Below are 25,340 nucleotides of genomic sequence, written 5' to 3' on the forward strand. Positions count from 1 at the left end.
GAAAGCATCTTGTGTGTGTGTTGACAATTGCTTAGTGTCCACGTTGGAGTTAGTTGTTGATTTCCAAAATGTGTCTGTATGTAAGACAGTTCAGATTGTATGAATTTACATAATGCCTCAGCCTACGTTTCTCCGCTTGTGAGCGCTTGGGTGGGCTAAAGGGCAAGCAGAGTTGCAGCAATAGAAAGCATTAGCTAACAGTGTTCTTAACTGACAGTAGTATTTAGTGTTAGCATTTGATAATTTTGCATTTACATTTTGCGCAAATCAGTTTGGCAGTGCGATGAAGCTGTCAACGTGGGGTAATTGTATTGGGCAATGAGCCACATGCATAAAAGTTTAATTTGGTGACAAAAAGAGAAGAAATAAATGCTTTATACTTTTACTTTGTCTTCATGGAACCTCAGTTTTTTTCCTTCAAACTCTGGACTGTTTGACCACAAGTTGAGCTTGCTGAGCAAAAACTATACGCTTGTACTCTAAGCGACTGGAGGTAAAAGGACTGATCAATGTGAAGGGCTACAAGCTTCTGAAATAAGACATTTGCTCAATTTATTTGGGGTCATTCATCTTTGATATGCTTGTCTCGAGCAACCCTAAGGCTTTATCATGGATTACAAATACAATATGCATTGAAATACAGTATATATATATTTTAGTGCTGTAATTTCCAAATGTACACCAATGCAAGTGTTATTTATAAAAGAATCTCAACAAAAAATAAGTTACAGCTCAAGATGATGAGTGTTGTCTTTTTTTTTTTAATAGGAACCTGTAACACTATTGTGACTGTACATGTGTGTGTGCTTGAGTAACCGTGACTTAAGACTGATCCCTCTTGGCTGCTGTCAGTGCAAGTGCTGCTTGCAGGTCCACTGCAGTATGTGCATGTGTCTTCAGTGAGTGCCAGAGGGCTTTGTGCAGGTCCTCGGGGGAAAGCAGGTGGAGGCGCAGCAGAGAGTCGAGCAGCTGGGTGCGAGCATTCCCAATGAAAGCGTGTGACAGGAATGAGGAGAGGCCTCCCCCAGTTTTTGTAGTGTAGAGCGGGACTCGGACCATCCCAAGGACCTTGCCATAAGAGAGAAAAGAAAGAGGCGATGAGGAACCGAGCATGGGGTTGGGTAAATGGCTGAAATCTATCATTCTGGTGCGAACAGGTCACACTACCTCCTGGCCGTGATCACTCGCTGTGGATAGCGACGCTTGCTCGACCTCCCCAATCTGCTCCTCTGTTAGCTTCTTCACATAGAAGTGAGTGATGAGACGGGAGGGCGAGGGGGAGGTTACAGGGACAAGGCGAGCATCCACATGATCGTCTTCGGATATAGAAAGGGCCACACCCAGCTCCTCCTGTAATTCCCTACAAAGACCCGCCTCCAGGCTCTCGTTTGATTGATTAACAAACCTAAATGGGTGGGAGGATAGGTTAGGAATAAAATACAAGTAGACATCAACAATTGCGGGCATGTTGCTCCTCACTTGGGTTTAAATCAATATGGAAAGCGGACTGATTGGGTTAGGGTTGAAGTGTCAGGCCAAGGAAGTTGAAGGCCAATGGATGAAGTGTTTAACTCATGTGCCACCAGTCATGTTGTCATGCCCTGACAATAAAGGGCATTCTATTCTCTCAGCCTTTTAAGATTCACCTTGAAAAAAGGCATTTCTATTCCACTAGTATTTGTACAGTGGCAATGTGTGAACGTTTGCTCGAGTTTATATCATGTGACAGGGATTGTGTGTGTATGTGTGTGTCATTAAAAATGATTCTTAGGCACGTGAAGGGATGAACCTAAAGCAGAACGAGGAGAGACTCACCCGCCAGGGAAACCCAGCAGACCGTCAAAGCGCATCTGCATCTGTGGGATGTGACAGGACAGAGGCTGTTACAACACTCACACACCTATTCTTCCAAACATGTTTAATACACAAAGAACTGATGGAGAGAATTTGCTTAAAAAATGTGTAGGATTTTGCTAATGCATAAAAAACATCTGCTTTACATATTTTTCCTCCTCACCAGTATGATATGTTTGATGGGCGTTCTACCGAAAAGCAGACTTTTGGTGTCAGAGTAGAGCATCACATGACACGCGTGTCTGTAGCCTGAGCAGGCCAATGCCTCCGCCCTTGACACCTGTCCATTGGCTATCTATGAGTACACAAGCAAAACACAATGTACTGAAACACAATATTAGCCACGTCACAGCTCAGAGATTTCTCATATCCCTCAACGTAGCCCTTCTGCTATGCGGTGGCTCCAAGACATCATTCAAGTCCTTATATTGCGCTCCACCTGTCACACTCAAGCTTTTACAAAGACTTGTGTAAAATGAAGCTGAAAATGTGTCAATCCAGAAAGCACCCAGGAAGGGCTGTCTAGATGGACTGCTTCATCACCTCCTGGTGGTACGGGGGTTTAGCAATAAGTCCCTGCTCCACATTCAATCATTCAACATTAACAATAATACAAACATAACAAACCAACAAAATCCTTTTCTCCATTCCTACAGACGTTTTGTTGGTTGAAGACAAAAGAGGAGCGAGTCAAAATCCCCTTTCACCAGTTGATCAGATGTCGATCACAATATGTATGATGCATGTCTGCTAGAATCGATGAACAGATAGATAATCCTAAAACCTTTTATTTTGATTTTACACCCTTTGAAATATCCTTTTAAATCGTTTGAAAATATCAGACTTGTTTTTTCAATTTGTTTAAGTTGTATACAATTGTCATATTCAAAATGTGTCTGTATAGTTTGTTTAAACACAGTTTATCAGGGGGGGGGGGGGGCAGATACATCTAATGTCACCACCAGATAGTATCAAGCTACGGTATATGATTGTCAGTCTGGTTTTGAAGGCTTCAACTCCCCTCTATCCATTTTTTGCTGATTTCTGTCACTCTCTTCCCTTCGTTCCGAACCACTAGCCTCACTCAAAGCTCGTGTCCCTCTTCCGTTCTCCCTGACTTTCCAACCTCCGTCTGTTTGTTCCGTGCATTTGCCACTCGACTGCTTACGAATACTCACTTCCGCCATCTTCTCTCCCCCTTTTTTTTCTTCTCCTGCCTGTCTTCTTCCTCTTTTATGGTCTTTAACAGCAGTTGACATACGTTGCGTTGCATTAGCGCCATCTGTTGGTTCTAAAGCACCGCAAAGTGCATGAGCGCCATCTGTTGGTCGTTTTGCACTGCCACGTGCATGCGCGCCATCTGTTGGTCGTTTTGCACTGCAAAGTGCATGAGCGCCATCTGTTGGTTCTTTTGCACTCCAAAGTGTATTTACAATCAAATTCTTGTCAGAATTCCTGTTTTGGAGCTCGCCTAGAATGCTCTTGATTGTTTTGCCTTTGATCCTTGCTGCTTTTATTCCAACATCATCTTCTTTCTTTGCTCATTTTATTTTATGTCTGATAATTTCATATTCCATGTTTGATTCTTCTGACATCTGTCGGACTAATGCTGCATTCCATGAAGATGGGAAGTCAGATTTATACCCCTCGGATTGTACCAGTTGCGATCACACACAATTCCAGGCGAATATAAACTACAAAAATGTCTGTCACCATTGTCAGAGTGGCCTTCCAAGCCACTTTTCCTTGTAGAAGGTCGGAAAATGTCTGTATTCAAGTTTGCAAAGTCATATACGGAGTATTAGTACGTCACGAACGTAATAATATTAATATATTTTACACATGTCCGTGTTTTGTACTGGGCACAGTGTGCTCTGTAACTTCCGGGAATTTAATGCAACTCGGCGATTGGGTGCATGAATCACGTGACTCCATGTATCCAATAGCGGACCAGGAAAAGACTACATCTGACACGATTGCACGTCGGAGTCCGATAGTACGATGCAAAGCGACCTTCGTCGGTGTTAACAATATTCACCGCTTTCTCGTGCAGCGACCATAGCTCCAGAAGTAAAGGTAACGCAGGTTTCTTTCTCCTTTCACGCGAATTTAGTTTCAATAATGCATATACTTGACAAAAAGAAAATACACCATCACCATGTCCCACACTTGGTTAAAATCCAGTTCGCCTGAGGCTAATACCTGCGTTATTACGTTTCAAACTGATCATAGATTAAATTATTACTGTAATGACATGCACATGCAGAATATTTATTGTATATAAGTTGTCTAGCCCATTATTGTCGATAAACAATCATTAGTGTAATAAAATACTGGATTCATTAAAAATAAATTAAGTTTTACAATTTTATGTTTGATGGATGTAGTTTACACTACTGTATAAATAACTGAACGTTTTCACTCCATTCTTTTAACTGCATATGCATTCTACATATATGTCTATTTACTTCATCTGTGTTTTCTGTCTTAAATGTCAATCAGAATGGCCCAAGGGATACCATGTCAGCTACTGATGAACGCAACCCGAATAAATTATTTAGCGGAAGTGGCAAAAGATGCTGCACTTTTACAAGGTGTGCTTATGAGGAGTAAAGAATTCCCCAACTCATCAGAGGTGAGAATGTTCCATCTTTTTTGGTACCCTAGCTTATCTTGTTTATGTTGAGTATTAACACCTAAGGTTCCAGAATGAATGACATACTTGTAACTTAAGGTAGTAGGAAAGCATCTACTTGAGCCACGGACCTGAAGGAGTTGGGTAGGTCTACCGGTTTTCGTAATTATCAGCCAACTAGCGTATTTTGTCATAGGAATGACAACCTGTAATGCAAGTGTGAGCGCGGGCACAGTCACATGCATACACTAAAAAAATTAAACTATGACAGGACAACTGAAATGATACTTTGGCACATCATCGCTTACTTTTTTTCTACTCAATGCCCATTGCTGCAGTGGCATTGTGACGGAAGTGCACCTGGTTCAGATACTTGCTGCTTGCCTAATGAAGAGTTACAAAAGTTACAGAATACACATAGCTCTCGGAGCTCCTGGATAAAAAAAAAAATTGTGTACGTATTTGTTATTTAGCTTTATTGCACAAAACTATTCATCCAACCAGCCGTATGTCCACTCAAAAGTGATTACATGAAACACCACAGTTGTGGCGTGAACAAAGGAAGAACTCATTCAATTTTAGTGTAGAGCCATATGTGGATCCACATTTTGTTCTCAGCAATCATCTCTGTATCACTTTTGCTCTTTGTATTTTAGGTGGTAACGTATGCTCCCATCACACTCTTCCCCACGCCAGTACCAAAAGCTCTTTTCTTTCAAGCCATGGCAGTGCAAACTCACTACAACACACTTGTGGATAAAATCAGCCAGGATCCTGACTTCCTGCAAGAAGCTCTTGCCAGGTAAGACGCAAGCCTCATACTGCGGTGTAATCATACATTTAGATTGCTAGATGAATTGTAAAACAATTTGAATGGTTTAAATTTGAATCAGAAAATGTTATTTGAACAAACTTTCAAAACAGCCTACAATTTTCATATTTTGATAAATTTTTGTATTGTACTGTAGCACCATTGTGGTGGATGATTTCACTGCAAGGTTGTTCAAGATCCACCAGAAGGTCCTTAAAGAAGGAAGGTTGCAGGTATGCAAGTAAACCTTGCGAATTGTTGCCAAAAATGTATTCCGGGACCTTACATTTTCAAATTGACACTGGAACAAAATAAAAGACTTAAACTGTTCTGACTCAGCACGAGTTTAGTTAAGATAAGAAGTACGTTTGTGCTAGTCCATTCCCTCATAAATTAACAATTAAGATGTGTTTACATACATACATACATACATACATGCATACATACATACATACATGCATACAGACAGACAGACAGACAGACAGACAGACAGACAGACAGACAGACAGACACCCTAGTTTCATTTTTGAGGTCACAACAAAAGCTTGAGCATCATCAAATTGGTCATCTATCATTTGGTATTCTTGTCCAGTCAATTGTGCTGGGTTTGAATCGATCCGACTACATGCTGGACCAGAAAGAGGATGGACACACGTCTCTGAAACAGATCGAGATCAACACCTTTGCTGCTAGTTTTGGAGGCCTCTCATCACGCACGCCTGATGTGCACCGGTAAAGTGGCCATCAACATGCAACCTAGAAATAATTTGACATTCAAAAATTGTGCTTTTGTGTTAATGTACCAGAGAGCTCTTGACAGTGTACAATTAAGCACCTGAGCAGAATCTCCATGTAAAAATGGGCTCAAAAGTGAGCGCTGCATATAGTGGAATGCCTTATTTATTGTCACTGTACAAATGTCCAATGAGTTTAAAAACAGTGACTTTAACAATGTTACATTTTAAATGAATAAATAAAATGTCAAAAACAATATAGTATACTTAACAGCTAATCATACATAATAATGCAAAGAAAACATTTGCAGTCCACGTAGGAGTATTGCAACGAATAAGGATCTTTCCAAGCACATTTACTCTTCCATAGTAGGTAGATAAAGGATGCATGGGGATAAAGGGTCAGACTGTTGAGTCAATGTTTTTTTTTTTTTTTTTTTCTGTGGAGTCAATGTGAGTTTAGGGTGGTAATAGTTTTGAGGGGAAAAAAAATCTTGAGTCTGTTACAGCAACATCTGAAATAACATGAACATGACACCATGATAAAATGTTGCTTTAGAAATCAGTTTAGGTACAGTTTTGATACCATAATAATGGATGCAATTCAACAGATTGACTCTCTGTTTGGAAAACATTATTTCTGTTTCCATTGTTTTCGATCAACATTTACAAATTATGATTGACTTCATAGGTTGTACAGAATTTCTTGCATTGGCCTCCATCTTGTTTCTGTTTAATATTGACAAAGTGTCCTATACTTTACTACAACAGACACATTCTTCGGGTGGCTGGCCAGCTGGAGGAGAGCCAGCGCATCATCGACAACAACCCTGCGGTGGGTCTGGCCAAGGCTGTGGCCAAGGCCTGGGAGCTCTATGGATCAAATCGGTACAGCCACTGAACATCTGAATAAATCACACAGTTTATTCTATAAAAGTACATTTCAATTTAGAATATGCATACTGAATTTCACATTTTATCCATGGGGTTGCCCAAGATTCTCATTTGATGCAATTATTCACCATACTCCTGATACAAAATGGGTCTACAAAATGTAGAGTGTTTAACAGGACCTCATGTTGTCATTAAAGAGCGGTTGTCATGTTCTTGGTGGAGGAGAACCAGAGGAACATCCTGGATCAACGACTCATCGAGAATGAGCTGTGGAAAAGGTAACGTGTGATTAGTTAAGACCTAGCCTCAATATTTAGTGTAATCTTTGCAGCTTTGCTGGAAAATATCGTACATTATATGACCATTTCTGTCTTTTAATGACAATCTCACACTGTGTTCCAGGAATATTACCGTCATACGAAAGCGTTTTGAGGATGTCTCTGAATCTGGAAAACTAGATCAGGACAAGAAACTGTTTATGTAAGTTTCCTTTGTGCATCAATGTCCAACTGCAGTATATTTTTGCTTTTTACAAGTCTGTTCTGCCAATTATTCAGTGATTGTCAGGAAGTTGCAGTGGTCTACTTCAGGAATGGCTACATGCCTCAGAACTACAAGTCTGAACAGGTATACCAGAAAGACATTCCATATTTCATTCTTCAAGCTAATGGTGAAGTACACTCATTTTTAATCAAACATTCTAATTTTGTGTACTTGTTGTACGTACTTCAAATGTTTAATTACAGGGTCAACTTTAACCTAACAAAGGACGTGAATACATCAAATATATTCACCCTTGGATTAATTAGGAAATGTGCTGTCTCTTGACCGCAGTATTTCTAGAAGCCTCCAAAATCCGCTAACCATGTGACTGGGATGAAATTCTTCTCTTAGCGTTGTCATCTCGCAGTCACAGGCTTCCTGCCCCTCTGTCAAAGTTAAACAAACTTGTTTATGCTCTGCTGCCCAATTGGATCTCTGTTTTATCAAGGGCGGAGGCTTATGCACACTTTAAAATCTGTTTACATCCAATTCAGAGTTCAGAAGAACAGAACCATGTCCTCACTTAGCAGCTGGTTCTGCGTAATGATGTTTTAAGACTTATTAGTTGAATGTGACGTTGACAATGACAAATGTATATGCATTTAAACATGTTTGCTCTCAAGCTAGAGGGCAAAGTGTGGCTTGCCTAAAAAGGCAAATAAGAACTTTTAATTATGCTTAGTAGGAGGAATAACAAATTTCTGTTACAATATATTTTTTTCTAATTTACAGGCCTGGGATGCCCGCCTGATGATGGAGTGCTCCTTGGCTGTGAAGTGTCCGGATATCAGCACTCAACTTGCTGGAACTAAGAAGGTTCAGCAGGTGCTTGCTAAGCCTGGTGTTCTGGAACATTTTTTCCCAGACCAGCCACAGGTAGTGGCACAAGTCAGGGCCACATTTGCTGGCCTCTACACTCTGGACATGGTGAGCAAATTACCGTTTTATTCAATGAGTTCCTCCCAAGCTATTTTGTCCCCTGATGTTGTTCCACTGTAAATTTCTGAGCTCCTTCATTGCAAAGGCCTCATCCACATTGACTGACAATGCTGGTGGGTCACAGGGTGTCAAGGACATCCCAAATCAACAGGCTGCATTATTTTCTCTAACGTGGCAACAATTTGTGGAGCAGAAACTATTAAAAACGATGATGACACAACAAAAACAACCATATCTGTGAATTGATAGTGACCCACTTGAAATGCATGGTCATAGAGGTCTGCATTGTGTCCGAACAGTCACCTTCCAATTATGTATAATGCTGAAAATGATCATGTTGAGGTCTGAAGAACTATGAATGACAAATAGCCAATTGTAAATTAAAATGATCTCCTTAAAATGATCTTCTGAATTAATCGGAATTAACATTATTATTTTTTTTTTTTTTTAAACGTTTATTTCGAACATTAAAGAAATACAAGAAAAAAATAAAAATACAGAAAAATGATAACTCCATAGTACAATAGAATATAAAAGAAAAAAGATATTGCATTATAATTTTCCTTTATCGTAAAATCATATTTGTTCAAAAAGGGAGTAGAAGGAAGCCTAAGCTTATCTGACTCTACTCATTTGGATACATACAGTACCTTAACAAATGGTCTTAAAGCACATCTACTTCTTGTCTGTTGAGGAAGTTGCATTTCACAGTCAGTTTTACAAGTGTCGTTGTTACTTAATAATATTGAAAACCTTCCCTTGGTTTCACTTCTTTGTCCCCAAGGGAGAAGAAGGCGACAAAACAGTCGCAATGGCTTTGGCGACACCAGATCGGTTTGTCCTGAAGCCTCAGCGAGAGGGAGGAGGTACACTCAAAGAAATAAAATATCATCCATATCATCATGCGCCAAAACATATTCAATTTCTTATTGAGTTCATTTCAGGAGTCCAATTGAATGATGTGTTTAACTACAAATATATAGCAGAGTTTAGCGAAGGTAGCCATTAGATGTTTAAGACAAAAAAACTGTTAAATATTGCCATTATTTTAAGAGAGTGACAATATTCATTAGTATGCACTTTACAGCACATTTCACAACAGCTTCAGCTGTAACAAAGGACTTTACATATAAAATAATCATAAAACTACAAAGACATTGAAAACAGTAAATTCAAACAACAATCAAACAATAATAACAAAATCATTCTTATGTTGGGTTGAAAGAATAATTATAAAAATGTGTCTTCCAATGGGTATAAATAAATATTTCGGTATTTTGAAATGCTGAACCCTGGGATGGGGTTATTCTGACTTTTTGCCAAGCATTGCAAAGTCTTGTGCCATTACGATAAACAAATAAAAGAAAATTAACCATTTTTTTTACTTCAAGGAAACAACATTTACGGACAAGAGATTTGTAAGGTTTTGGGCCAAGTGAAGAATAGTGCTGAGAGGATGGCCTATATTCTGATGGATAAAATCCAGCCCGTGCCTACACAGAACTACTTGCTGAGAAGAGACACACCCCTCAAAATCAGTAATTGTCTAAGTGAACTGGGCTTCTTTGGAGTTTATGTCAAGTAAGCAATCACTATTGGTTATCCGAATTGTATTTTAGACACTGGCTTCAGCTGGGCATTGCCGCTATCAGATTGGGTAGTAGTCAAAAAAAGTCAAGAAAATATCATACATCCTATCTGTGCAGGCAGGGTAAAGACATGGTGATGAACGACTGTGTGGGCCATCTTCTGAGGACCAAGAGTTCAGAACACTTGGATGGGGGTGTTGCTGCAGGAGTGGCAGTTTTGGACAACCCACTCCTCTTCTGAGAAGTTGCACTAGTATTTGTGCTGCAAAAGACTCACATATTATGTGTTTAATAGCAATATCCACTGCTACCTCATGCAAATTCACATGGAGACATAATAAAGTCAAATGGTACCTCAGGCAGTGCTAAATCCAAAATTTAATGTTAATCAGGATTGCTGAGAGAAATCATTCAAAACGAGCTAGACTTATGCTTTATCTACTTTATATGTTGCTCAAAATGTTTTTAACAGCCAGATATTCATTTATTTCAAAATGGATTAAACGAGGCCTGACATTTGCAGCAATGAATGTTCTCTGGGCACCAACTACTGTAGCAAAACACTTTTTTTAACGAAATTTCACCTTGTAGAAATACAGGCTTCATCAGATAGGTCTACTGTTAGCCTAGCGTTAAATGAGTGGATTTTGGTGGGCGTGGCTCAGGCTAGCCTGTTCCCTTTTTGCTTCACCTGTTCCACCTGCCCCTGTTTAAATTGCGCCTTTGACATCAGCACCTTAATATTGACACATGCACTCCCTCGCTGGAAGGCCACCCCAAATATTAAATTTGCATTTACCTGCATAGAATTGACAGCCGTTGAAATGCAAAACAGTATTTTCCATTACAAATGGGGCGAAAAAACTCCAAAACAAACAAAAATAAATATTGAGAAACAAATAGGATTAGGAACAGAATAATCTGATGGTGCCAATTTGTGGTTATGCATGCGCCCATTGTTCCACCTAAAAGAATAACTCACTGTGTTCCTCTCCTTTCATAAAACAATGTCTCATAACTATAAATTGGATATTTGCGTTCTCACCTGATCAAAACTGGTTTTGTAAACAAAATGTGTCAAACAAGGTTTCTGTTCTTCACTCCACTGACATTACTGTTGTCTTACATTTGTGAAAAGGTAACAAATGTGCAGAAATTTACTTTTGGCTAATTTTGTTAGACTCGTATAAACAACAAAAAAACTTGCTCTTGGGAAGTGGGCTCTTACTTGTGAAATGTGCACTGTCTTGACTGGCTCTGGTTGCAACAAGATTCATGATCAGTGTGTAAAACTAATACTGTATGTAAATTGTTTCAAATGGGGTACACACATAAATAATCAGGACAAATTTGAGAATTTTCTCTCTCTTATGGTCAAATACCGCAAAGGTCGTTCTGAAAGATTATCACTATTATTCACTATGAACTGGGACTCAAAAGGACTTACAAAAGGATGACTGCTGCACGGTTATCTTCAAGGCCTATTGAAAGGCTGGTGCCTTTTAGTTCACTTTATCATGTACCGTTTTATAGGTGTCATAATTGAAACAATGATTAAGCGATTGATCAGGGTACTGTATATTTCAGCCCATATAATGAAAATAAAAGTGATTCACAAATGGTCGTTTTGTGCTTATTTTAGACCACATTATACCTGGCAATTATTAATATATAGTATATCTCTATCCAGAGATGGACATTCCGTCTCAGGGACGGAACGGTTCGTCCCGGACGGACACCTATTTTGCGGACGGTGGATGAAATGTTTTTTGAGGACTGACTAAGGACTAAGTAAGGATGGAAGTGGGTTTTCTTCCGCCCCTGTAATCGGCCCCAACCGGGTCAAGTACCGATTGACAGAAACATGCCCAGCAGAGGCGTAGCCAAGCCGGGGCGAGCCGGGGCGGCGCCCCGGTTAGGACTCCCTGCGCCCCGGTTGAAAAAAATCGAGCTTTTTCGATTCTTCATTTTCATGCCGTTTTTTTCTTTCGGTCTTGCGCGAATGTGCTTGCGCTATTCTATGTGCGCGATGTTATCCATTCACCGTTTGCCTCCCGGACCCGGATGTTGTTTTAGCGATCAGCGAACGGCGTGGGTGATGTTCGATTTTTTTTCCTGTGGGCGTGCGCCCATACTGGAAAAATTCCTGGCTACGCCTCTGATGCCCAGGCTGTCGTGCGTGTGCACTAATGCAGACCAAGTATAGAATATCACGACGCACCATATTTATATTTCTACGCACTTTGCTTCAAGCAGACAAGAGGAGGAAGATTTCTCAGTCAAAAATGTTTTACACATGGCCAGTCAGTCTGGTCACCAACAGTGGTTGTGTTGATAGCTAAGTGCTATCTTGTTGACTCCTAAATGGGTCTAAACCAGGGGTCACCAACACGGTGCCCGCGGGCACCAGGTCGCCCATGAGGACCGCATGAGTCGCCCGCAGGACTGTTCTAAAATTAGCTCAAATAGCGGCACATGTCAGCAGGGCCGGTTCTAGGAATGCACGTAAGAGGGGGCAGTCAGAAATGTGAAGGGGGCATGTTCTTTTTTTTTTCTTTTTTTTTTTACATATTTTTAACACCGTTAGTGTTTTCTTCACGGCAGTTGTTAGCTGTGTGTCCAGATCTCAACCTGGAGAAGTGGGTTGCACTCTGTCAGGCCTCTACACTAAGACCTGTCCAGCTTGGGTGTCCCACCTGAAGATTAAAGCTTCTGCTGGTATTGCTCTTAGGGTCACTGAGGCATGCAAACCCCCTGACCACAATAAGGTGGCAATCTCTCAGGGGGGGGGGACATATAATATGAATGTTATATTAACTATTATTTGAGTTGTCGTTAATTATTAGTTATGGGCTTGCTGAGAGGTTTGTTCAAACAATGAAACATGCCTTGAAAAACATCACAAGGACAAGGAACGCTACATCAGAGACTGCACAACTTTCTACTAACCTACCGCAACAGTCCACATGCAACCACCAAAACATCTCCTGCTAGTCTGATGCTAAAGAGAGACCTGCACACCACGTTTGACCTCTTGAAGCCCTCAGCAGTGAAGGACATTGTCCAATGTCAACAGGAAAAACAGGTTAGGTGCAGAGAACAGAAGGGCAAGGAAAGAGTTTTCAAACCAGGAGAATCTGTGCTGGCAAGGAACTACCGTGGCGAACCAAAGTGGATTCCTGCCACTGTTATTGCGCAAACTGGACCAGTATCCTATACTGTCCAAACGTCTGATAGTGTATGGAGGAGACATGTTGATCAACTCCTACAGACTCCGTTAGTGCCAGCGGAGCTGTCCCTCAAAGATTTCCCTGATGGCCCTGCCAATGTCAAAACACCGGTTCACATACCCTCACAAATGCAGGACTCAACCGCGCTAGCGCCAACAGTCCCAGCTGAGGATGTGACCGAAACAGAGACTGAGACATCATCCTTTGCAGAAGCCCCTGCAACGAGTTCACCATTGGACGACTATAGTGCTAATACTGTGCCTCCGGATAGGAGATATCCTACCAGAGAGCGGCGAGCTCCTGCACGCCTGGATTTATAGGTTTTTGGATGACCCGAGTTATGGGGATGAAGAATATTCCCATGGGTATAATTCGAGGTAGTCCACCCTCACCCAAAGTTAAGGTTTCATGGGAATATTATTGTCATAATTGTCTGGACCATATGTGATAATTGTTTAATGGTAGTTATTGATAGATCTTGAAGATGTCAAGTTATAGGTGCATAAGACCATGTTGTTCATGCATATAGCACGTTCATTGTAAGAGGGGAGGAGATGTAGTGTATTTTGGGCTAACTCAAATTCCGTAGTAGAAAAACCCCGGAAGTGGGATGGGCATTCTGTGTTGTTGTGGTACGCCCTGTGAACGCACTGTGAGTAAGGATTAAAGCAGTTATCCTTCACGTCGTTGTCCGACCTATTCTTGCTATCTAAGAACCTGGAAAATAGTAAGGATATAACATATATCACGGGTCATTACGACGAGTTTGGTGGAGTTTTTACTGCTTCTTCCAACTCCTACCGCGCTGACTGTAACCTGACACACTCTGGCTGCGTCTTGCCTCATTTGCATACTCACAGTGATTGGATGTTTACGGAGGGGCGGGGAGTCCTGACAGCAGGCTGAGGACACACACTGCACCGACATGAGAGAAGAGAGGGGGCTGATTAACGTGTGTTTCTATCAGCGGATTTTTCACTTCTAAAAGTTTGATTAGAGGGGGCAGGACATCTGTTTGAGGGGGCAACTTGCCCCTGCGTAGAGCCGGCCTTGCATGTCAGTGAGCTGCATCTATTTATTTTACAGTCAAACCTCGGTTTTCGAACGTCCTGGTTCTCGAACAAATCGGAATTCGAACAAAAAAAATCGAGATGTTTTTTGCTTCGGTTGTCAAACAAAAGTTGGAGGTCGAACCTCGCGAGATGAGCCGGGAGGACCCGAGAAAACCCGACCGCGCGGCCCGGATGCCGACTGACTCCGTTGTTATTGTATTTTCGTTACTTCGATGATTCCTAAAACACAAAGACGCAATTAAAGCAATGTGACAGTGAGCCCCCGGCGCGCTGCGGTTGCGCGATCGGACCAAATTAAGCTCCCTGCTCACTGAGGTCCACTTAAATTTTGGAAAGTACATCAGGACTTCAAAAATATTTTCTAAATTTTAGCGACGGCTCTGTCATAATAATGCGACCAGGGCGGTGCAGTTGCGCGGTGGGCGACGCGCTACTGTTGCGCCATCGGACAAAATTAAGCTCCCTGCGCACTTAGGTCCACTTAAATTTTGGAAAGTACATCAGGACTTTAAAAATATTTTCTAAATTTCAGCGACGGCTCTGTCACAATAATGCGGCCAGCGCGGTGCAGTTGCGCGGTGGGCAACGCGCTACGGTTGCGCGTTCGGCGGTGCGCTGCAGTTGCGCGATCGGACAAATATGCACAAATGAAAAAATGCTTTAAAAAGGTGGGGTTTTTTTGTCTTGAAACGGATTTAAAAATGTTCCATTATTTGCAATGGGAATAATAGATTCGGAATTCGACCGATCCACTTCTCGAACCGCCTTTTGGAACGGATTGTGGTCAAAAACCAAGGTTTGACTGTATTTTTGCTATTCTTGTTAAAATCACACTTACATGTGAACTGGAAATGACAATAATAACACATAGTAAAAGCCAAATTGAGCAAATTGGCTATTTCAGAAGTGTGTGTCAAACTGGTAGCCCTTTGCCTTAATCAGTTACCCAGGAATTAGCTCTCGGTTTAAGAAAGGTTGGTGACCCCTGGTATAAACAATTCCGATTTTTGAAACGTTTGGAATAACCTGTTTACCTGCCTCAACGGAGAAAAAATGCAACCACACCCATTTACAGTCCCACATTCCAACAACATTATTGGCAGGTGTGGCTTCCACCCAGGCAAAGAGGAATCAAAGATCTAGGTCTGACATAGTGATAAAAGGTAAGCAGCGTTCTTCGTAAATATCGAGTTGACCTTTTGGTTTGGTCATTAATTTTCCTAATGCAATGTATTCTCAAATTTTGATATAATTTGATTATTATTAATCAGTATCTTACCTATTTTTCCAATTAAACAAAATTGTTTTCTCAGCGATAACGTATTGGTTGTGAACATTTATGTGGGAGGTTGTTGGTTTAAATCTGTTGATGTATGTTTTTTGCGGAGGTCGAATCCCGAAGCTCAAAAATAGGTGTACAACAGCTTTGTGTATTCCCTCATAGCATGAACATGTCTGTATTATTGTCACTGCATTGCATGCATACGTGTATCAGATGGACAAAAGCAAATTTTGTACATACACCTACACCTCAACAGAACACGCTTTGATTCAACACGACTTTCTGTCTAACGTGGGTTGGTCATGGACTGGATCTTAAAATCAAATTTTACAATGTTGGTTTGGTTGATGAAAGACGGTGAGTTCGACAAGCCGCATGTTCCCCAGTGCCGGCTCTACGCAGGGGCAAGAGGGGGCAACGCCCCCTCAAACAGATGTCCTGCCCCCTCGAATCAAACTTTTAGAAGTGAAAAATCCGCTGATAGAAACACACGTTAATCAGCCCCCTCTCTTCTCTCATGTCGGTGCAGTGTGTGTCCTCACACAGCCTGCTGTCAGGACCCCGCGCCCCTCCGTAAACATCCAATCACTGTGAGTATGCAAATGAGGCAAGACGCAGCCAGAGAGTGTCAAGTTACAGTCAGCGCGGTAGGAGTTGGAAGAAGCAGTAAAAACTCCACCAAACGCGTCGTAATGACCCGTGATATAACTAATGATTAACGACAACTCAAATAATAGTTAATATAACATTCATATTATATGTTCCCCCCCCTGAGAGATTGCCACCTTATTGTGGTCAGGGGGTTTGCGTGCCTCAGTGACCCTAAGAGCAATACCAGCAGAAGCTTTAATCTTCAGGTGGGACACCCAAGCTGGACAGGTCTTAGTGTAGAGGCCTGACAGAGTGCAATCCACTTCTCCAGGTTGAGATCTGGACACACAGCTAACAACTGCCGTGAAGAAAACACTAACAGTGTTAAAAATGTGTAAAAAAAAAAAAAAAAAAAAGAGAACATGCCCCCTTCACATTTCTGACTGCCCCCTCATGTGCATTCCTAGAACCGGCCCTGATGTTCCCGGTGTTTTCAATTTCAAGTCTGCATCCTTCTTTACATCAGAATGCGGCATTCGCTTTGACTGTGTATTACAGATCTTAACTATCAATCACAATGGCTGACGGAGTACAAAATGAGTTACTGATGAGCACAACCCTAATCGATGAACTGGCAGAAGTGGCAAAAGATTCAGCATTTACACATGGTATTCTTATGAGGCTTGGAAAATCCCCCAACTCGTCAGAGGTGAGCTTTCTCAATCTTTTTTTGTACCATAATTGAAAATGTTAACATAATTACATGAAACTTCTCAAACAATTTTTACAAAATGTTGTGGAGGGGTGGAACATGTGCTCACTTTTGCTCTTTTTTTTTTCCAGGAGGTGACATATGCTCCTATCACTCTCTTCCCCACGCCAGTACCAAGAGCTCTTTTCCTCCAAGGCATAGCAGTGCAAACTCACTACAACACACTGATGAATAAGATCAGCCAGGATCCTGACTTCTTAGAAGAGGTTCTTGCCAGGTAGGATGCTGACTTTATACAGGAGTTTAATTACATTTCATAGCTGAATACGAATAAGAAAATAAGAGAGATATTTTTGATACATATTTGAGCAGAACATATTACTGGAAAATACAAACATTTCCCCCAAAAGTCATTATTTTTTACAGCACTGTCAGATGATCTATAGTCATTTATTGCAAAGTACAACACATTTTAATATTGACATTGTCATCTTCTAGCACCATTTCTGTGGATGATTTCACTGCAAGGCTTTTCGAGATACACCGGCAGGTCCTTAAAAAAGGAAGGTTGCAGGTATGCAAGTCGGGGACGTAGCCAGAACTTTTGAACAGGGGGGGGGGGGGGGGGGGGGCTGATGAAAACCTAAAAATAATTATCCTGACCTAATTAAGTGAAACAGCACATCCTGCTGTCGTCAAATGCACTCTGACACAGTGGACTGACTATCACAGCACATCATTATATTTCTAGTGGAGCTGTGCTTGTAATATCAGTGACTATCACTGACTACTACAGCACATCGTTATATTTCTAGTGTAGCTGTGCTTGTAATATCAGCCAGAGGTGAAGATAAAAGACATGTCAAATAAATTTTAATTGGATGAAAAGGAAATCGCGTAGATATTTTTTTTTTTTTCATTGAGAACCGTATCTCTGGCAGTTTGCGAGAAACTTTGGTCAAGCATCAAATTAAAAACTGTCACATCTCATTCACAATGTGAGCAGGGCCAGGTCCTGGGCCAATCAAAATGTGGGCGGGCCTAGGACCCCCTAGCCCTAAATACCAATGTCACTGATGCAAGTCCACATTTATAACCTGTTTATCAAGCTTGTCTAGCTAAGCATGCCTAAGGGTCTTTGTGGCTTGAGGCAGTGATTGAGGAATGATGGAAGAATAGAAAAAGCCTCAAACTCCCATTACTCACTCAGCATCAATTGTCCAATGTCAAGTGTTGTCAGGAGCAGTTTTTTTTTAACCTGTGCACAAAAAAAGTGAAAACATGCTTTACAGGGGTCTACAAACAACACATATAATAAAGTAGTGGAAAGAATAATTTCCCTTCTCAAAGCATTATTTAGGAACGCTTATTTTACGCAGTAGTCCACATTGATGAATCTGATCTTGCCTTCTTCCCAGTCAATTGGGTTGGGTCTGAATCGATCCGACTACATGTGGGAGCAGGAGAATGGACACGCATCTCTGAAACAGATCGAGATCAACACCTTTGCTGCTAGTTTTGGAGGCCTCGCATCACGCACGCCCAATGTACACCGGTAACATAGTTGTCAACATTTAACCCCAAAATAATTTTAGATATTTGATTTATGTAAATAAGGTTTTTGGATGAATATACCAGAAAAACCCAGATGTTAAGAATCGGGACGAAATTGTTCCGTCATAACAGTTTTAAAATCCGAATTGTGTTTGATTTCAGAGTTCTCTCTAAATGTATGTTCTTACCATCCGAGTTAAATTCCTGTTAACAATCACAAACATCTTGTTTACAACAGACACATTCTTCAGGTGGCTGGCCAGCTGGAGGACAGCCAGCGGATCATTGACAACAAGCCTGCGTTGGGTCAGGCCAAAGCTGTGGCCAAGGCCTGGGAGCTCTATGGCTCAAAGGGGTACGTCCACGGAACACCCCAAAAAACACACACACGCCATTGCCAAGCTTTCATTTTTGAAATATGCACATTTAAATAAAGAATACTTAACTTAACATTTCCCTGATTATGCTCCGTACCCCTAATGTAGAATGTGTTTATGAAGCGGTAAAGTGCTAAACAGGTTCTCTGTTGTCATTAAAGAGCGGTTGTCATGTTCGTGGTGGCGGACAAACAGTTCAATATTCTGGATCAACGAGTAATTGAGAATGAGCTATGGAAAGGGTAAGGTGTGATTACTTGAGCTCCTATGTATATATCTCGAATCAATTGTTGATGTTTAAAACAAAACAATTTCAGGTTTGCTCCAAAGTTCATTCTTTGCGCACTGGCCCTTTTTCCATTTAGTGATCATCTCAATGTGTTTCAGGAATATTGCCACCATACGAAAGCGTTTTGAGGATGTCTCTGAATCTGGATGCCTAGATGGGGACAAGAGACTATTTGTGTAAGTGTTCTGTCCATTAATATACAACACGGAGAACAGCGTCTTTTTTCTTGTCATTTCAAAGTTCTGTCCTCCCACAAACTCAGTGATCATCAGGAAGTTGCGGTGGTCTACTTCAGGCACGGTGAGATGCCTCACCACTACAAGTCTGAAAAGGTAATGGCTTGCTGTCTTTCTTGAAGATAAAGCATACAAATTTTGGATCAGACACGTGTAGGCTACATTATATACTTTTAACGCTGAAAAAATTTCTGGAAGCCTCCAAAATCAACTCACAATGGCCCTCATTTATTAAAAATGCTTACACGCCAATTTGTGATTCATTATCAAAATATTCTTATGTAAATGTGTGCATATTCTGCAAACAAATTGCCTCCTCAGGATTTGCCTGTGGAATCCTGACATATTTGTAGCTGTTCTCCACATCTGCTATGCAGCCTTCCAGCAGTTCAATCCCTTCAGTTTTGATAATCTTACCTTGATGTCATTCGTCCACACTTATCTAGCCCAAATCACATTCCGATGTCATTGCTGTATTTCCTTGTAATGTGAATCACATACATGTATACGTAAAGTCTCATTCTCTCATCGGGATCCAGAACATGTACAAACAAACCATACTTGGCTATGGCTGCCATACAGGTTTTATTTGTCCCAACTCTATTTTAGGCATGGGATGCTCGTCTGATGATGGAGTGCTCCTTGGCTGTGAAATGTCCCGATATCAGCACTCACCTGGCTGGAACTAAGAAGGTCCAGCAGGTGCTTTCCCAGCCAGGTGTTCTGGAACGATTCTTTCCTGACCAGCCGCAAGTAGTGGAGCAAGTTAGGGCCACCTTTACTGGCCTCTACTCTCTGGACATGGTGAGAAACAAACTGATGCTTTGCAACATGGTGCACAGTGTTTTATTTTTTACAATTCCATACAAGCTCTTTTTTCACTCCACATTATTGTGCTGCATCAAAAAACATGATTGAATCACTATTGCTCTGAAGAAATCGTCAACCTGACTGTTTCATTCAAATTCCCAAACTACCGGTACACACTCAGTTCAATGATGCGATGTCAGTGGTCCCCAACCTTTTTTGCGACACGGACCAGTTACGTGTCAGAAATATTTTCACGGACCGGCCTTTATATAGATAAATAATACATTTATATAAATAAATAATACATTTATAAATCCATATTTTAAGTAAGACTCCAGAAATTTTCTTTTAAATGCAGCTTTCCTTTTCTTAGAAGTCGTAGCCTCTTCTTCCGTCTCCCCATTGGTCTTTTTTACCTTTCCGAAGAAGCTTTCCAAACATCTGTTTCTTGCTCATTTTTGCTTGCTTCACGGGCTCGACTGAGGTGACATGTCACGTGACCGAGACGAGCGTCTTGACCTGGATTAATTAATTACTAACTAACCCCAAACTTAACCCTAGGCTCAACCCTAGCCCTAACACTAACCCCAGCCCTAACTGCAGCCCTAGCCCTAAACCCAACCCTAACCCTAGCCCTAAACCTAACCCTAACCCCAACCCTAAACCTAACCCTATTCCCAACCCTAGCCCTAACCCCAAACCTAGACCTAACCTTACCTCCAGCACTAGCCCTAACCCTAAACCCAACCCTAACCCCAACCTTAGTCCTAACCCCAGCCCCATCCCTAACCCCAACCCTAACTCCAACCCTAGCCCTAACCTTACCTCTAGCCCTCACCCTAGCTTTAGGGAGTTGTATGGTTTTATGGGGTAGCACACGAGCAACTGTGTTGCAAAATCTACCCATGACAAAATATATTAAGTCCCACTGGGATTTGAACTTGGGTTGCTGGGGTGAAAGTCTAGAGCACTAACCACTACACTATGGAACCATCGCATGCATTGCATGCAAGGTACGTACATACGTATATGGTTTCATGGAGCAGCTCAGAAGCGAATAGTATAGATCAGTGGTCCCCAATCCGACTGGCCTGGCAGGTGTGTTTCTTATTATCATTTCTGCTGCTCTGTGTGAAATGGCATCTGTTTGTGCCATGCAAAGTAATATATAAGATGTTTTTACTCAGCTTTCATGTGAAAATTGGAACGCTTGTTTTGTTGTTTGTGTTTAATTAAAGGGAGCAGAAGGAGACAAAGCGGTAGCAATGGCTTTGGCGACACCGGATAGGTTTGTCCTGAAGCCTGAGCGAGAGGGAGGAGGTACAGTCAAAACATAAAAATTCATTCATTTCATCCTGCAAAACAGCTATACATGTATGGACGGACGGACGGACGGACGGAATAATCACAATTCTTTTCTTCAAGGAAACAATATTTACGGACAAGAAATCTGTGAGGTTCTTGGAAAAGTGAAGAACAGTGCAGCGAGAATGGCCTATATACTGATGGATAAAATCCAGCCCGAGTCTACACCGAACTACCTGCTGAGAATGGGCAAGCCCCTCAAAATGAGTAATTGTGTTAGTGAACTGGGCTTCTTTGGAACCTATGTCAGGTAAGCACAGTCACTATTCATTTTGTCTATAATTGTATTGTTGGCACATTTGGACGTTTGTTTCACATTGCTACTATCGGGCTCAGGAGTTTGAACAGACAACAAATGGTTTCTTATTTAATCCTCACATGCTGTTTTTGTGCAGGCATGGTAAAGTCATGCTGATCAATGACTGTGTGGGCTATCTTATGAGGACCAAGAGTTCGGGAAACTCCGAAGGCAGTGTAGATTCTGGAATGGCAGGCTTGGACAGCGTGCTCCTCTTCTGAGTACCTGGACTTGGCACCATTAGTCAACGATGTGTTCTCGCAATGTTTCCCTGCTCTGCCAGTCTATATCTACCTAATTGGGGCTCTGGTGATGACTCATTCATTGGCTGATTGTTCAATGCACGTGGATACTAGATGCCACGACACTTTTCAATGGATTGACTCTCTGCACGATAATGAACATAAGTTCCATGGCATCAATTTTATTGATAAGGTTTGAATGACTTAAAATATTAAAAACTATTAATTGTTGCCTGTTTTCATCATCTGCTACAACATCCAAGCATTTGCCCTTTTTCAACATGCAACCCTAGGCTTAGTTGACATTTGGTTTTGACAATATCCATGTATAGTGGCTATTTACAAAAACATAAATTGTGATTAAAATGTGTCAAAACTAATTGTGTGACAACTTTTAAATCTGAAACCATTGATGAAATAATGACACTTAGAAATACCAGCGCTCCAACCTAAATCCAATCAAAATCTGTAGAGTTCCTAGAAGATTTCTGTGTAAAATATTGTGCATGGAGAGAATGAATGAATGAGAATGAAAAGTGATATTTTGGCTTAAAAATGGCTCAAAAAACATAAATATTTGGAATGAAAAAATATCAGCACACTTGCTGTGAGTATTTGGAAGAAGTGAAAAGTAGAATGAGGTGAATCGGATGCATTTTGTGGAAGTAGATACGCGTCATAAAAGTGGGCGGAATAAGTAGAATAAAGTACATTAATAACGTGTGAAGCCCTTTCTACCTACAAGTTGAAACACTGACAGAAATAAAATCAACTTCAATCAAATCTTATAATATACTACCACCTGCTGGTCTTTTTGCATCACTGCAAACGGGGGACGGCTGTATTATGAGTCAGGACGCAGAGACGAGGACAGAGGGGTGTCCAAGTCAGAAACGAAGAACTGAGTACAAACTGGCCAAATTTGGGCATCTCTGTCTATCTCTCTCTCTCTCTCTTCGCCTGTCTATTGATCAATCGATTGGTAGATAGAGAAGAGGGCACAGAGGTGAGGATGGGGTGGGGGGCTGCCAAGCACTGCTGCCCCCAAGAGCTGTCCGTCCATCCAGCCATCCATCCATTTTCCATCCCATCCATCCGTTTTCCATCCATACCCCTTTTTCCCACGGGGGTCACGGGCAAGCTGGAGCCTATCCCAGCAGTCATCAAGCAATAGGCGGAGACAGCCTGAACTGGTTGCTAGCCAATCGCAGGGCAAACAATCTTTACAATGTTGTGAATGTTCTGTCAGCAAAATGAGTTATTTAGGAGGCTTGGTTCCTGTAATTTGGGGCCCAAAAAGTGGCACGCCTTCAGAGAAACGGTGCAACCACACCCACTTACATTCCCATCTTTTATTAGCAGATGTGGCTTCCACCCAGGCAAAGAGGAATCAAAGTTCTAGGTCTAACATACTAATAAAAGGTAAGCAGCTTTCGACGTAATTATCGAGTTGACCTTTTGGTTTGGTCAGTAATTTTTCTTAAGCAATGTATTCTTTAATTTTGGTTTAATTTGATTAATATTAATGAGTTGCTTATTCATTTTTTCCAATTCAACAAAATTGTTTTCTCAATGATAACTTATTGGTTGTGAACATTTATCTGGGAGGTTGCTAATTTAAAGCTGTTAATGTATGATCTTCGAGGAGGTGGAATCCCAAAGCTCAAAATTAGGAGCATTTTTGCATAACCCATGTAAAAAGCTTTGTGCATTCCCTCATAGCATGAACATTCCTAGAGTATTGTCGCTGCATTGTGTGCAAACTACATATATCAGATGGAGAACAGCAAATTTTGACATACACCTAAACCTAGATAGAACGCGCTTTGATTCTACACGACTTTCTGTCTCACGCGGTTTGGTCATGGACCCCATTTTTTTTGTCGTAAATACATTTTCTTCTGAACTGTGAGTACGAACCTTAAAGGACACATATCTTGGATTTGTTTGATATAAAAGAACCAGTGAAGTGATTAAAAAGGAAAAACAACATGAACTTAATACAACTATATCTTGGATAATTGACTTGTTTTGCTTTTAAAAAAAAACATATTGTGTATGTGGAGTATCCAGGAGTGTAGAAAAGTGTAATACCGTATTTGTCGGACTAAAAGTCGCTCCGTCACATTAGCCATAAAATGCACAAAAACTTGAAAAAAAACATATATAAGTCGCTCCGGAGTTTAAGTCACATTTTGGGGGCAATTTATTCGACAAAATCCAACACCAAGAACAGACATGAACGAGCAACAACAGGCTAAACGATAGGTATGCTAACGTGACATAAACACAAACGAGAAGAGATGAGAACGGGCCTGACGTAACATTCAGAGTTATTCAAATAACTATTACATAAATAACACGTTTATAAAACCATCTGTGTCACTCCAATTCATTAAATCCATCGATCGTCCTTTATGTCAACAATGCCGGCCGGGTGCGCGCCGCTGACGGCGGTTGCACTTCCAAATATTCCACAGGCCCATATAACGATATATAAATTATATATCAAATAATTATTATACGCACTGGGTAGCACGTCCGCCTCACAGTTAGGAGGGTGCGGGTTCGATTCCACCTCCGGCCCTCCCTGTGTGGAGTTTGCATGTTCTCCCCGGGCCCGCGTGGGTTTTCTCCGGGCACTCCGGTTTCCTCCCACATCCCAAAGACATGCTTGGTAGGCCGATTGAAGACTCCAAATTGTCCCTAGGTGTGAGTGCGAGTGCAAATGGTTGTTTGTCTCTGTGTGCCCTGTGATTGGCTGGCGACCGGTTCAGGGTGTCCCCCGCCTACTGCCCGATGACGGCTGGGATAGGCTCCAGCACTCCCGCGACCCCCGTGGGGACTAAGCGGTTCAGAAAATGGATGGATGGATAACTATTATACAAGCAATAATATTATCAAACCATCTGTGTCATTCCAAATCATTAAATCCATCGATCGTCCTTTATGTAAACAATGCCGGCCGGCTGCGCGCTGCTGACGGCGCTTGCACTTCGAAATATTCCACAGGCCCATATAACGATATGTAAATTATATATCAAATAACTATTATATAAGCAATAATATTATCAAACATCTGTGTCACTCCAAATCATTAAATCCAATCAAATTCCTCGTCCTTTGTCAACAACGCCGCGCGTTCGCCCTGACGTCAGCCTCGTCGTTATTCCACAGATCTAGTATATAACTAGATTGTAGCGTTAACAAAGTACAAGACAAGACGTGGGTTTGGTAAACAGCTCTTTATTTAACAAAAGAAGAGTTCAACGAGCCAACAAC

The 25,340-nt window shown here is 41.4% G+C and overlaps 3 protein-coding genes and 1 long non-coding RNA gene across 8 annotated transcripts in view; 3 read left to right on the forward strand and 1 right to left on the reverse strand.

Moving 5' to 3' along the window:
• Positions 1 to 527: 527 nt before the first annotated feature.
• zgc:103759 (U8 snoRNA-decapping enzyme) lies at positions 528 to 3,700 on the reverse strand. Of its 2 annotated transcripts, none has more exons than XM_037245977.1 (5): positions 3,568 to 3,700; positions 2,018 to 2,149; positions 1,816 to 1,856; positions 1,168 to 1,405; positions 528 to 1,068 (listed from the first exon to the last, which is right to left on the reverse strand). In XM_037245977.1, exons 1-5 carry the CDS (start codon positions 3,568 to 3,570, stop codon positions 823 to 825), a joined length of 660 nt encoding a protein of 219 aa, XP_037101872.1. In that variant the 5' UTR covers positions 3,571 to 3,700; the 3' UTR covers positions 528 to 822. The 2 variants fall into 2 exon arrangements, with proteins under 2 accessions (XP_037101872.1, XP_037101871.1); XM_037245976.1 differs by lacking the exon at positions 3,568 to 3,700 and adding an exon at positions 3,033 to 3,134.
• On the forward strand, positions 776 to 11,622 carry LOC119119573. The gene is made up of 3 exons (XR_005097356.1): positions 776 to 785; positions 4,121 to 4,130; positions 11,402 to 11,622. It is a non-coding gene; the product is annotated as an uncharacterized LOC119119573 (long non-coding RNA).
• gss (glutathione synthetase) lies at positions 3,807 to 10,569 on the forward strand. The gene is made up of 13 exons (XM_037245969.1): positions 3,807 to 3,930; positions 4,357 to 4,489; positions 5,146 to 5,291; positions 5,458 to 5,533; positions 5,893 to 6,032; positions 6,806 to 6,922; positions 7,126 to 7,206; positions 7,331 to 7,408; positions 7,486 to 7,555; positions 8,204 to 8,398; positions 9,195 to 9,276; positions 9,802 to 9,991; positions 10,117 to 10,569. Exons 2-13 carry the CDS (start codon positions 4,358 to 4,360, stop codon positions 10,238 to 10,240), a joined length of 1,431 nt encoding a protein of 476 aa, XP_037101864.1. The 5' UTR covers positions 3,807 to 3,930; position 4,357; the 3' UTR covers positions 10,241 to 10,569.
• Positions 11,623 to 15,353: 3,731 nt separating the features above from the next.
• The window catches only part of LOC119119569 (glutathione synthetase-like), a 39,069-nt gene continuing 29,082 nt past the window's right edge, over positions 15,354 to 25,340 (forward strand). For 2 of the 4 annotated variants that reach the window (XM_037245974.1, XM_037245971.1), the window contains exon 1: positions 15,354 to 15,465. Coding sequence is in view for 1 of the 4 variants with exons in the window: in XM_037245973.1 (XP_037101868.1) it covers positions 16,753 to 16,884; positions 17,019 to 17,164; positions 17,386 to 17,461; positions 18,306 to 18,442; positions 18,680 to 18,796; positions 18,980 to 19,060; positions 19,206 to 19,283; positions 19,370 to 19,439; positions 19,953 to 20,147; positions 21,392 to 21,473; positions 21,579 to 21,768; positions 21,914 to 22,037 (1,428 nt within the window). In the remaining 3 variants the exon portion in view is untranslated. Of the gene's footprint in view, positions 15,466 to 16,733; positions 16,885 to 17,018; positions 17,165 to 17,385; positions 17,462 to 18,305; positions 18,443 to 18,679; positions 18,797 to 18,979; positions 19,061 to 19,205; positions 19,284 to 19,369; positions 19,440 to 19,952; positions 20,148 to 21,391; positions 21,474 to 21,578; positions 21,769 to 21,913; positions 22,530 to 23,375; positions 23,481 to 25,340 lie in introns of those variants that run through there. The other 2 variants (XM_037245973.1, XM_037245970.1) reach the window with 2 other exon arrangements.

This window comes from Syngnathus acus, chromosome 2 (genome assembly GCF_901709675.1).
Source record: "Syngnathus acus chromosome 2, fSynAcu1.2, whole genome shotgun sequence".
NCBI lineage: Eukaryota > Metazoa > Chordata > Actinopteri > Syngnathiformes > Syngnathidae > Syngnathus > Syngnathus acus.